Below are 12,024 nucleotides of genomic sequence, written 5' to 3'. Positions count from 1 at the left end.
GGAGCCTGCTTCAGATTCTATGTCTCCCTCTCTCTCTCTGCCTCTTCCTCGCTTGCACTCTATCAGAAATAAATAAACATTAAAAAAATTTTTTTTTAATCTTTAAAAAAATGCAAAGAGAAATCAAGGCCTCTCCCCACAGAGCTCCCAGCCCCCACCCAGCCCTGTCCTGGGGTCTCGCCCTCCCACCCCTCCTCCGCAGGTCAGGCAGAGGAACCGTTCATTCTCTGTCCCAAGGTGCCCTACAAGGTGGAATCAACCATCAACCTTCAGGACATGTGGTCTTGCTCTGTTTATCCCCTGAGTGAAGCCACTCTGGGTTTCTAGAAGCAGGCACAGGTCCTTGGGAACTGCAGCTGCTGTTGGAGAGCTTTGGTGCACCTGCAAATCCCAGCGGGGTGAGTCCCCATCCACGTCCCCCTCCAGGGCCCTGAAGCAGGACACATTCTCCAGTTTCATGTTTATTTGCAGAAAGTGATGAAGACAAAAGAAATATATCCAGACACCACTCTCTGTACAATAAATAGCCTCCCCATTCCAAAAAGGAAAAAGAAAAAAGCATGCGTGCCCCCATAATCACCACCCCAAAGACTTCGCTTCTTGAGGTGTGCACCAACCCCCCCCTTCCCCGCCCTTCCTTGGGACCCCACTGTCTCTGCGCAGGTGGGGTCCGGGCCAGCCGCCCAAAGTCATCGGCGCAAACGAAACTGCGCAAAGTTAGTTCTATAAAGGAAGACGGTCTCCAGTTCCCAGCCAGCCCCACCGGACCCCTACCCAGTCCCAGAGAAGAGCGGAAAGCTCCTTTGTGGCCAAGACCTTCTTGTTCTCCGTTCTCTGTTCTCCAGCTGGGAACCCACAGCCAGAAGCAGCACCAGGGAAATGATTGTAGTCGGGGCCGAGGAAGGGGCAGGGGACACTCCTCTCAGGTTTCGTCGTGGGCCGGAAGCAGCAAGTGAACCCCAGAACCCCCTCTTCCTCAACCAACTACAAAAAGGGAAGAGACAGAGGGAGCTGGGGCCTCTCAGTCCTGAGTCTGTTGTCTGCATTAGTTGGTGTCCTCCAACCTGGTAACACTGTTTCTGTGCCTTTCCCCATGTCATCCCCTCAGTTGGGAAAATAGCTATAAAACTGGCCTTCGGTTTCCTTATCAAAAGGAGAAGGGGCCCCAGCAGGGGAGGAGCTATCGCCACTGGAAGGATAGGGGGACACACGCCTCCTCTTAGAGTCTCCTTCACCCAGTCCTGAGTCACTGGACTCCGGCCGCAGCGGGGTGATCTCAGTCCACACGGAGGGGGAGCCCTGGTCCTCCGGGCCCCGTCCCTCTGAAGCTCCGGGACCGGGTTCCACGGGCAGAGTCCGCATGGGGCGGAACCAGCTGCCTGGGCCCATCTTGGGAGGGTACTGGGGGGCCACAGGCCAGCCAGCTCCAGGCGTCAGGACCTCTTGGCCTCGGTAGTAGGACATGGTGGGCCCAGGGGCGGAGGGCAGGAATGCAGGCTTCATGCTGACCGCTCGAAACTCGGCCTCATAGCTGTGGTCCCGGGGGGGCCCCAGCCAGTAAGGCTGGGAAACCACATCCTTGGCTTGCCCAGGAAGGTCGGAGTAGAAGCGACTGGGAACGGGATACTGGTTGGGTAGGAGAGGAGAGTAGTGGTCTCCCCCAAGCAACTGACAGTTGGGTCCAGGCGGGGAGGGGACGCTGGTGTCAACAGAGGCATACATGCTAAAAAAAAAAAAAAAAAGGAGGCAAGAAAAGCGGTCACAAACAGAACCACTGACCCGTAAGCCTGCCTACTGCACGTCCCTCCCTGGACCCTCTTGCCCTGCTGGCCCTCCAGCATCCACCCCACCCCTGCCCACCCCCAGGGAAGGAGACGTGCTCAGCACCAGTCTGGAGTCGAGTCCCAGGAGGAACCAAGAGGAGGCCCTCTGCAAAGGTGAGCTGAACCCAGTGGCACTTACGACTCAAAGTTCTCCCGGAATCCTTTGGCAAAAGGGTTATTATCAATTTTCAGCTGAGTGATCTAGAGAGAGGGGAAATAGAGGCACCTGAGTCCCGAGTCTGGTGCTAAAGAACTTCCGGACTCCCCACCGAGGAAGCCTGTGGGCCTCCCTCTCCCCTCCTGTCCCTCGAGGCTCAGCCCCGCCCGGCAGCCCTCACCTCTGCATTCTGGTAGGCGGTCACGGCAATGAACTGGGTCTCTTGGAAGGTGAAGACATGCGTGTTGGAGGTGTTGCAGGCCGCCTCTGGCTCCCCATCGTTCACCTCGACGATGTGTAGCCGAGGCTGGTACTTATGGAGAGACTGGAGCACGATCATCTGAGAGAGAGCCAGATGCTTGTGGGGGTCTATGGGTCCTCTACCCCCACCCACGGCTGGTCCTGTGGCCAGGCTAGAAGGGACCCTGAGGTCATAGCGTCCATTCCCCTGCCCTGCTACCACGTAGCTTCCCCCAGGCCTTCTAGCTCTGGTGCCCAGCCTCTCCAGGGCACCACTTCTGCCCTCTTGCCCTGTGTCCTACCCACAGATGTCCGTTGTGACCAAGGTATTAGCACAAGCAAGGCTTCTCAAGGCTCTGTTCAACTTAGACTCCGCGCCCATTTCCTGAGGCCGCGGGCACCAACCCTATGCCCAGCATGGCACACAAGTGATGGCGGCCTCGGGTTTGATGAAGAAACCCCCAGGGCCAGCTTGGCCCATGTCATCCTGAATGCAACCCCGTGTCTGCCCCTGAGACGCAGCTTCCTCCCACCTCATCTTCCCCGCACGGTGCATGGAAAAGAACCAGAGTCAGAGAGGAAGAAAAGTGACTTTCACAGAACAGAATCAGCCAGGAGGGGTGGGGCGTGGCGAGGAATCCCACCTGGGTCACATTGTTAGAGGCCCCTTTGTTGTTCGTGAGCTTTAGTTTCCCGAACGAAACTTCCTGGCGCATCCAATGGGCTCCAGTATTGGGGGAATCTGGGTGGACGTACAGGCGGTTTCCTGTGGACAGTTAACCTCTTTGGCATGCAGCCCCCGGGGGACCAGAGCCCTGGTGAGATGGGGCTTCTTTGCCTGTTCGGAGGGGGATGTCAAAAAGGCTGCAGGGGCAGGACTAGATGGGTCAGGGCAAGGGGAGGTGGGCACAGAGGACTGAGCAGAAGACAGGCTAAGGCAGAAGAGAGAAGAGAGGACAAACAGAACGGGGGTGGGGGGTGAGAAGTGGGAGGGGACAAGGGTGGGATGGGGAATTAAGGCTTAGGTGTAGCGGGCAGTGGCTCGCGGGTTCCTCCTGGGTCCACCAGGGGGCGCTCAGTCTCGGCGAAAAAGAGCATCCAGGGTTCTCCAGGGGGCTTCCTACCTGGCATGTTGCCCTCAGCCTTGCCACACTGCACCCACTTGCCGCTCTGATACCGCCAGTGGTGCTGGTCCACCAAGACCACGTCCACGAACATCCGGTAATGGCTGGTGGGCTCCAGCCCCGCCACAGTAAATGACAAGAACGGGAACATCCGCCTAGGGAGAACAGAAAGACCCACCAACATCCATCAGCCCCCCAACGTCGCAGACAGCCACCCCTGTGCCAAGGCTTTCAGCCATGTGCTGGAGTCAGTTTCCAACCCTCAAGAGAGCCAAGCGGAAATGCCAGCCAGTCGCTAAACAATGCCATAAGTAAAACTGAAATTATATCAACTTACAATTAAATACATTATCAGCCGAGGTGATAAATACTCAAAACTCATCGCTTCTCAGTTCGTTTACTGCATTTTCCTGTTATCTCTGCTCTTGAGGTTACTTTTTTTCTTTTTTAAAGTTTTTAATGTTTATTTATTTTTGAGAGACAGAGAGCCAGCGGGGGAGGGGCACAGAGAGCCGGCGACACAGAATCCCAAAGCACACTCCCGGGTTCCGAGCTGTCCGCACAGAGCCCGACATGGGGCTCGAACTCACCAGCCGTGAGATCATGACCTGAGCTGAAGCCAGACGCTTAGCTGACTGAACCACCCAGACGCCCCATCTTGAGGTTACTTACATCTCTTGTTCCCATCTGGCGGAAAATACTAGATAACCGTGCTACGGCACGTCTCCTCCCAACTCTGCATCCAGGGATACCACAAGCTTAGCTTGAAATCAGCCACCATAGGGATAGTTACACCACGGAAATCAGCAAACACTATGAATCAGGGCTTTTTTGCTGTTCTTCTTTCAGAGGGTCAGTTGATAGACACTGTCTCGAATCTTAGTTTGCTTCCTAGCCGGGAGCAAAGCCACAAGCCAGCCCCCCAGAGGCACTTGCCCATAGGCCCTCATGCCTCAGTCTCCCAAGCCCTCGTCCGGTCTCAGTCCCCGCCCCATCCTCTCCACTGTGGTCCTCACGGTGCCATGATGCTCCCAGCCCTGTGGCACCCAGGCTCCCCCTGCCGCGCCCCCCCCCCCCCCCGGGGCCAGATTTCTGTGGATGGCCTGCCCCAGGCCTCAGCCTTCAGAGAAGTAGCTAAAATCCTAGGTGGAACTTCCCCAGCCACCTGGAAGAGGACTCTGTTGAGCACAGTCCCCACTCTCAAAGGCCTGGCTCCCAGGAAAAGTGGAGGAAGTCGAGGTTGGGATGCGGTATTATCCTCTATCGCGCCAGAGCAAGAGAGCCGGAGAGGGAAGCAGTTTCATACAACACCCATCTGGCCACTTCCACCATCACCCATCCTGACGGCTTGGCTTTTCTTTTCCAACCCAAGCAGGAAGAGCAGATTTTGCAGGATAGCAGAATCACACCCTCATCAGAATTACGTTTCATTCCCACACACCTCTCCCCTCCTCCCACAAGAAGTCATGCAGGGTGGGAAGAAAGACACCAGTCCATGAGTCAGGAGACCTGGGGGAGGGAGGGTGCCAGAGACCTAGGAACACTTTTGGGGGGCATCCTAGTCCTCAGGCATTCCCAGAACGACACCCTTAAGAACCTTGGGAAGGTCTCCCGACATCCCTGTCTTCTCCGGACTCTCCTATGCTGAGAAAAGAAAAAAAAAGAAAAAACAAAAAAGAGGTTTACTGGCCCTATGACCTTAGATAAGTTAATTCCCAAACCAAACCTCATTTTATTCACCTGTAAGTGGGGACAGTAACTCCTGTTCATTTTTCCTCTGAGAGCTGTTAAGAAGTTTGAAAGATGCGAAACTCAGCTCATCCGGTCCCTCCTCCACCCCACCCTCTCCCAGGCCCCGAGCTATCAAAGCCCTCAGGCCCTCAGGCCGGGCTGAAGGACCCCAAGCAAGCGTCCAGAGTTCTGGAGCCCAGGGGCTCAGCAGGCCAGCTGACTTAAGAAATCAAAGGTGACGGATGAGGCCTTGAACAATTAAGGTTGGGGCGGTATTTTCAACTCGTCTCTACCACCAACTCCTTCTATGACGCAGTCAGGTCGCACACGTTTTTGGTATCATAACCAACTCCCCTTCAAACTTGTAGGAATAAAGGAAGAGAAGGAACGTATTCATTGTGTCTCTACTTAGCAGTAGCCAGTCCTTTGAAACGTAATAAAAAATTTTTTTTTGTTTTTTATTAGTTATTTTTGAGAGAGGGAGAGCGTGAGCAGGGGAAGGGCAGAGAGAGAGGGACACAGAGGATCCGAAGCGAGCCCGACACAGACAGCCAAGAGCCCGATGCAGGGCTCAAACTCACAAACCGTGAGATCACGACCTGAGCCAAAGTTGGATGCTTAATCCACTGAGCCACCCAGGAGCCCCTGAAATGTAAAATGTTACTTCCAAGCTTATACTTGAAGCAGCCAAGGACTGGAGAGCCGTGTTGACGGATCCTTGGTGGGAGAACAGTGTCGGGGGCTCCTGACTGCAGCGTACACGCCCTGGGGTCCATCTCTCTACCCTGCTTAGCTCTGGTAGAGGGAAATGCAGGAGAAGCGGGAAGAGAATGGGGGAAAGGGAGAAGAGAAGGGAGGTCTCATTTCACCCTAAAAGTCTAGAATCACCACCAGCTGGAACCCCAAAATAGCCCCTGATTTACATGACACTTTGCTGGGAAGGAACACGGTCTGATGCCAAAGGAAGCCCTTCAAAAAGACCACTTATGGGGCGCCTGGGAGGTCTCAGTCAGTTAAGCGTCCCACTTCGGCTCAGGTCAAGATCTCACGGTTCGTGGGTTCGAGCCCCACGTCAGGCTCTGTGCTGACAACTCAGAGCCTGGGGCCTGCTTCGCATTCTGTGTCTCCCTCTCTCTCTGCCCCTGCCCCACTCACGCTCTGTCTCTCTCTCAAAAATAAAGTAAACGTTAAAAAAAATAAAAAACCAAAAAGACCACTTACCATCGTGCCCTCAGAGGACAGGGCCCGAGACTCTAAATTCCTGAGCTAGGGCTCAGGACTATCCCATCTTGAAATGATTCGCAAGGTCACCACACCCTCCACCCCATCCTGAACACCTCTGATACGTTCCAATTCACCGTCATTACGTACAGATTAAAAGGAGGTGATTTTTCGTCAGTCATGTTGGCAAAGTGGTTCACAACTGATATCCAACGCTGCTGAGTCTGTGGGGAAAGGGGTCCTCTCACACACTACTGGTGCGGGTGTAGATTAGTATCACCTTTTAGGAGGATATCCCAGCACTACCTTGTACCTATCGAAATGCAAAATGTGCTCAGGCATCAAAGGATCTCCCCTCCCCCCCCCAACCTCAGATCCAACTTCATGGAAATTAGACAGTCACTAGCAAACAGCCGATGGAAAACAAAGCTGTTTTCACCTGCCCCAAGAGAAATTAAACCAGTGAGTCAAAAAAAAAAAAAAATTGTCTTAGGGGCACCTGAGTGGCTCAGTTGGTTAAGCACTGGACTCTTGGTTTCAGCTCAGGTCATGATCTCACGGTTCGTGAGTTCGAACCCCACGTCTGGCTCTATGCCGACAGCTCAGAGCCTGGAGCCTGCTTCGGATTCTGGGTCTCCCTCTCGCTCTGCCCCTCCCCTGCTCACGCTCTCTCTCTCTCTCTCTCTCTCTCTCTCAAAAATAAATAAAACATTAAAAAACATTTTTTTTTTTTAGTTGTTTTAAAGATCTAAGAAGTTCTCCGAGTCGGGAACGTAGAGAAGGGAAAACCACCATGGCTAGGAGGCCAGTGATCCAGGATCGGTTAGCACTGAAATTGTTTTATCAACCCCTAAATTCACACATACATACACAAATGCAAATTGAGCTCCTTAACAACAGAACTACCCAAAGTTATCTTAATTATAATAATCAACTAATCACACCCAGAAAAGTGGGGATTGCCAGCAATGAATGCACACCCACACACCCACACACACAGACACCCGCCTCTCTCTTCCTCTGCTGAGAATATCTACCATCAACTATTCTCTGCACACCAACACATTCACAGCACACACACACACACACACGCTGCCACACAGAAATACAGCGCAAGTCCGGTGTAGGCACCCCGAAACTTCACAAACACACAAACTTCAACTCTGACGTCTCCACTTGGTCGGTCCAACATTTTATCTCACTTTCCCCTCCCAGTCCCACCCGAGAGGCCTGGGTCAGTCTCTGGCGCTGGGAACTGCCATCCCCACCCCCACTGCCGCTCCCCACCTTGCTGTTACTGCCCATGGAGGAGAGAGTGACTATCGCTTGTCCATAGTGCGAGGGATGGGTCTAGGGTGGGTGGGAAAGGAAGGATCTGGGAGGGAGTGAGTCAGCCCAAGGCAAAAGGCTGCGGGGCTGTGGGTGGGCCTGGGCTGGAAGGATTTTTCAAAAAGGAAGAAGGCCGTGGGTGATGCGGTGGTGACTGGCAGGTCACTGGAACCCACGGGGGGACAGGCCAGCTCTCCAAAGCAGGATAGGAAGGGTGCCGTTCTCTGAGCCCAAGGCTTACTTTTCAGAAGTCAGTAGCGCAAGGAAATGGCCGCCGACTTCCCAGATCGCTGGAGCCCAAGTTCAGGTACGGGGCTGAGTTGGGGCCAGTGGGACTGAACTGGGGATGGTATGTTCTCTGTCCCTTCCACCCCACCATGGGACCCCTGAGGCCTGCTCCAAGGGAGGCATCAAAGGAGGTGGTGAGGTCCCCTTCTAACAGGGACCTCAGAGTGTCCGAAGCTGTCCCTCAGGATGGATCGAAAGCGTGAGGATTGTGACAAATACAGTCACACACAATTACAAAATGATCTGGGAAATTTGATACTGTGTATGAATTTCTTCTCAGGTTTGCTAATAGTATCGTGCTTGCTTTTATTTTATTTTATTTTATTTTTAACGTTTATTTATTTTTGAAAGAGAGAGACACACAGAGCATGAGTGGGGGAGGGACAGAGAAAGAGAGAGACACAGAATCTGAAACAGGCTCCAGGCTCTGAGCTGTCAGCACAGAGCCCAATGCAGGGCTTGAACTCACAAACGGTGAGATCATGACCCGAGCCGAAGTCTGACACTCAGCCGACTGAGCCCCCCGGGCGCCCCGTGTTTACTTTTAAAAAGCCATTTTTAGACGTGCATCGAGAAATTTGAAGGACGAAAACTCTTTTGTAGTGTCTAGGATTTACTTAGTAAATACTTAACACCATCACTGATAAAGCTGCAGACTGGGGAGTGGGAGGCGGAAGTGAGGTGAGTGAGAATAAAGAAGAAACAAGATTGGACCAGGGGTGACAAGGGCTGAAGCTGGTGATGGGTAGGTGGAGACCTGTAAGGTTTTTCTCTTTGCTTTTGTATATATTGGAACTTTTCGTAATAAAAGAAAGCAAGTGTATGGATCTCAAAGGGAGACAGCAAAACTCATCAAGAGAGAATTATTCAGCAAGAACATGAAGGAAAGAAGGAGGCCACAGGGTATCGATGGGGACTCGCAGAGACACATCCCTGTGAGACACCTCCCTCGCCAGGCCGTGGGCAGCCCGCCGCCAGTCCAGCGCCCATTGGGTCCCTGAAGTTCTGGCCAATGCTCCGTCCACCCCACCCCTCAAGGCTGGAAGGGCCAATTGTAGGGAGGCCAGGGCCTTCCCCCAGGGTGGGAAGGGCTTCCTGACCATCTGAGGAGAGCGGAGGCCTGAGTTCAGGTCTGCTGGGTGACAGAGTGCCAGCCACTCGGTCCCTAGGCTTCAGCACCCCTACCTATAAATGGGGAGACGGCTTGAACTACGTAGCATACTGTAAAATAATGGAAGTGAAAGCACTCTGAATGCATCAATGCCTTTGGACAGTATAGGCTGCTGTTTTTACTCCTGGCCGTGAAGGGCCGGAGAAAGAAAGCCAGGCGGGTACCGTCTGGATTCTGGTGCCAGTTCTGTCAGTGACGGCTATGCTGTGCAACCTCAGAAGAGTCTCTTTGTGTCTCTGAGCCCGCTTCCCTGTCTGTGCAGGGAGGGGACTGGACAGGATCTTCTGGGTCCCCTCCAATTCAAACTTGATGGGACTAGAAGCCCGGGCTGTGCCTGGGAGCACTCACAGCGGGCCCGGGTTGGGGGGGGCACAGAGAGGAACCATCAGAAGGTTTAGGGGATGAAGGCCAATGCCATAATAACAGACAATGCCAACTTCCCTGGGTTCATCCCAGAGAAAGAGAAACAACTCAGCAACTTGAAGCTGTTTGTGATTGGTGGACAGGTCCCTCAATCCCAGGCCACCCCACAGAAATCACTGGGAGGGAAGACTATCCCAGCAATGTCTACATTGAATGCCAACCCCCCAACCCTGGCCCAGCGTGGTGGCCTCTCCCTTCTCCCTCCCCAGCCCCCACACCGGGTATCTGCCCTTCAACACCTCCCGGGCGCACTGATGACACAGCCCCTCCACACAGAGGTCCTCCTTGGTCCCCTGCCCACACAGGCCCCCACTGGGAAGGGTGGGTGCACACTCTCACATGCCAGACACAGGCCGGGCCCACTCGGTGTTGCTTACTAAACAAATAACGCACTAACAGCAAGTTTCTCTTTCTTTCCTCACGCAGGAGGCTCTCTCCGGAAGCAGCACCCTCAGCCCCAAACCCTACCCCGCATGCTCTGGGCTCATAGGACACTAAGCCGTGGAGCCAGGGGTTCCCCAGGCTGGATGGTAGACTGGAAAGCATCTGGACAGGGATGAGGCAGACTTTCAGGGGACAGACCTCACGGGGAGCAGAGTGGGACTGGTGGCCAACTGGGACCTGGGGGCTCAGCGTCACCTGCTCAGGCCCATGGGTATGTGTGCTTTCCGTCAGGGCCTGTGCCTGGAAGGGATCTGTGCCCCCCACACACTTTACCACATCCCCCCCCCCCCCAAACACACTCACACCAGACATATGATCTCAAAGTACTACCGGAAGGGAAACTTGGCGACTGCTTCCCCGTGTCACCAAATCCCAGTCTTACCCACTTCCCAAAACTGACCTGTGCACGACACTGGCAAAAGGGCTGGGAGTGGGTAGGGAGCGGGGGGATAGGAGGGGTGGGTTGGGTACAGGAAGACCCTGCCCTCTCTTCCATTTCCCCACACATAGGCGCTAAGAGGGGTCCTGCCCTGTCAAACCCAACACACATGTCCCCCTCTGCCCACCGTGACCCCCACTGAGGCAGAGAGTGATCCAAGGGCGCACCCCAATTCTGGGTGAAACCATAGGTACCCTCCCCCCTAACCCACGACAACTTCTCATTGCATCCACTCTCCATCTCCCTTCTGACTTCTATGTCCTAGGAGAAAACAACACTCAGACCTTTCCTGTCCCCACTACAACTCCCTCCCTGCTACCCCCAAAGTCTAAGCCAAACTGTGAAGGGCTCCGACGAGAGAAGGATAAAACAAAACAAAACAAAACAGAACACTTGTTCCGGGCGCGCGTCTCACTCACCGTCCCTGCTTGGTGATGATCATCTCCGTCTGGTGCTGATTAAACTTGGACCACAACAGGTGGTTGTTGAGCGCGACTCTCAGCTTCCCGGACACCTCCAGCCCGGCCGGCAGCGCGTAGTCCTCGCGCGGCCCCGGGTAGAGAACCGAGCGCGGGTCCGGGGCCCCATAGCCGTCCCCAGGCTGGTAGCCCTCGGCGCTCGCCGTCGGCGGGAAGGGCTCGCCCACCCCGGGGAAGCCGGCGGCCTGGGGCCGGGGCGGGTAGGCGTAGGCTCCGAGGAAGCGGCCCGGCGGAGCGGGCACCAGGGCGCCCCCGGGGTACGGCGCCCCCAGGCTGGCGCCCCCGCGACGGTCGGCCGCGTCCTGCGCGCCGGGCTCCGGGTAGAAGTAGCGGTTCTGCGGGTCGGCGCCGGGCGCCCGGCCCTCGTCGCTCGCCGGCATCGGCTCGGTGCCAGTCAGCATGTCTCCGCAGCCCGGCTCCACGATGCCCATCCGGGGCGGGCTGGCACCTTCCCGCAGCCGTCGGGGACCGGCCCCTCTCCGCGCGGGGGCAGGCGTGGGGGTCTCGAGAGTCGGGGCGGGGCCCCGGGGGCGGGGGCGGGGGCGGGGGGGGCCCCACCGGAGCCCGGGCTCGGACGCCTGGGTCCTGCGCCCGCGTTTGGCGCAGCTGCTCCCGGGCTCCCTCTCCAGCGGGCCGCTGTCACTAGCGTCGCGGCGCCTTTGCTGTGGCTTTATGAAGCTCTCTGGGCTCCCCCCCACCCCCCCACCTCGGCCCCGCCCCGCCTCACCCCGCCCCCTCGTGGCTAATACTCGGCAAATTCGAAGCAGCCGCCGAGGACTGGAGGCCCCCACGGCGTGGCGGGTCCCCGCGCGCCGCCAAGTTCAAGCTTGAAGACTGCCTTCTGGAAAAGTCCACCCGTCCACCCGAAACGCCAGCCTGTTTCTCTCCTCTGGAGCCTCGTGGAAATTCCACCCATCCTTCCAGGCTCAGCTCAAAGGTCCCCTCCTACAGGAAGCCTTCGGTGATGGCCCAGATGCGACTCACAGGGCCTTGCGGCCGGCCGCACTCGCCGCTCGGCGCAGCAGCGGGGTCTGCACCCAGTCCGAACTGCTTAGACCGCGAACATTCAGCAGATCACTGATGCCCACTGTGTGCCCAGGCTCTGTGCTAGGTGGCTGTGCCTGAAGTGTTTGCGCTCTTCCTCGGGGGGGGGGG

At 55.9% G+C, this 12,024-nt stretch overlaps 1 protein-coding gene across 1 annotated transcript; it reads right to left on the bottom strand.

Annotated features, from left to right (window-relative positions):
- Positions 1–445: 445 nt before the first annotated feature.
- TBX21 (T-box transcription factor 21) lies at positions 446–11,562 on the bottom strand. Its single transcript, XM_058703504.1, has 6 exons — positions 10,810–11,562; positions 3,345–3,499; positions 2,865–2,986; positions 2,162–2,320; positions 1,963–2,024; positions 446–1,723 (listed from the first exon to the last, which is right to left on the bottom strand). The coding sequence occupies exons 1-6, from the start codon at positions 11,298–11,300 to the stop codon at positions 1,105–1,107; spliced, it is 1,608 nt and encodes a 535-aa protein (XP_058559487.1). The 5' UTR covers positions 11,301–11,562; the 3' UTR covers positions 446–1,104.
- Between the last annotated feature and the right edge of the window lie 462 nt (positions 11,563–12,024).

This window comes from Neofelis nebulosa, chromosome 16, assembly GCF_028018385.1.
Source record: "Neofelis nebulosa isolate mNeoNeb1 chromosome 16, mNeoNeb1.pri, whole genome shotgun sequence".
Taxonomy (NCBI): domain Eukaryota; kingdom Metazoa; phylum Chordata; class Mammalia; order Carnivora; family Felidae; genus Neofelis; species Neofelis nebulosa.
The sequence above is the reverse complement of the archived record's forward strand: the minus strand, read 5'-3'. Positions and strand labels throughout refer to the sequence as shown.

What these genes read in the sequence shown, in the direction of transcription:
- TBX21 (XM_058703504.1), bottom strand. Translation starts at nt 11,300, where the DNA reads ATGGGCATCGTGGAGCCGGGCTGCGGAGACATGCTGACTGGCACCGAG. An exon ending in ATCATCACCAAGCAGGGACG is followed by an intron (nt 3,500 to 10,809) that starts GTGAGTGAGACG and finishes TGTTCTCCCTAG; the next exon opens with GCGGATGTTCCCGTTCTTGT. An exon ending in TTCCGGGAGAACTTTGAGTC is followed by an intron (nt 1,724 to 1,962) that starts GTAAGTGCCACT and finishes TTTTTTTTTTAG; the next exon opens with CATGTATGCCTCTGTTGACA.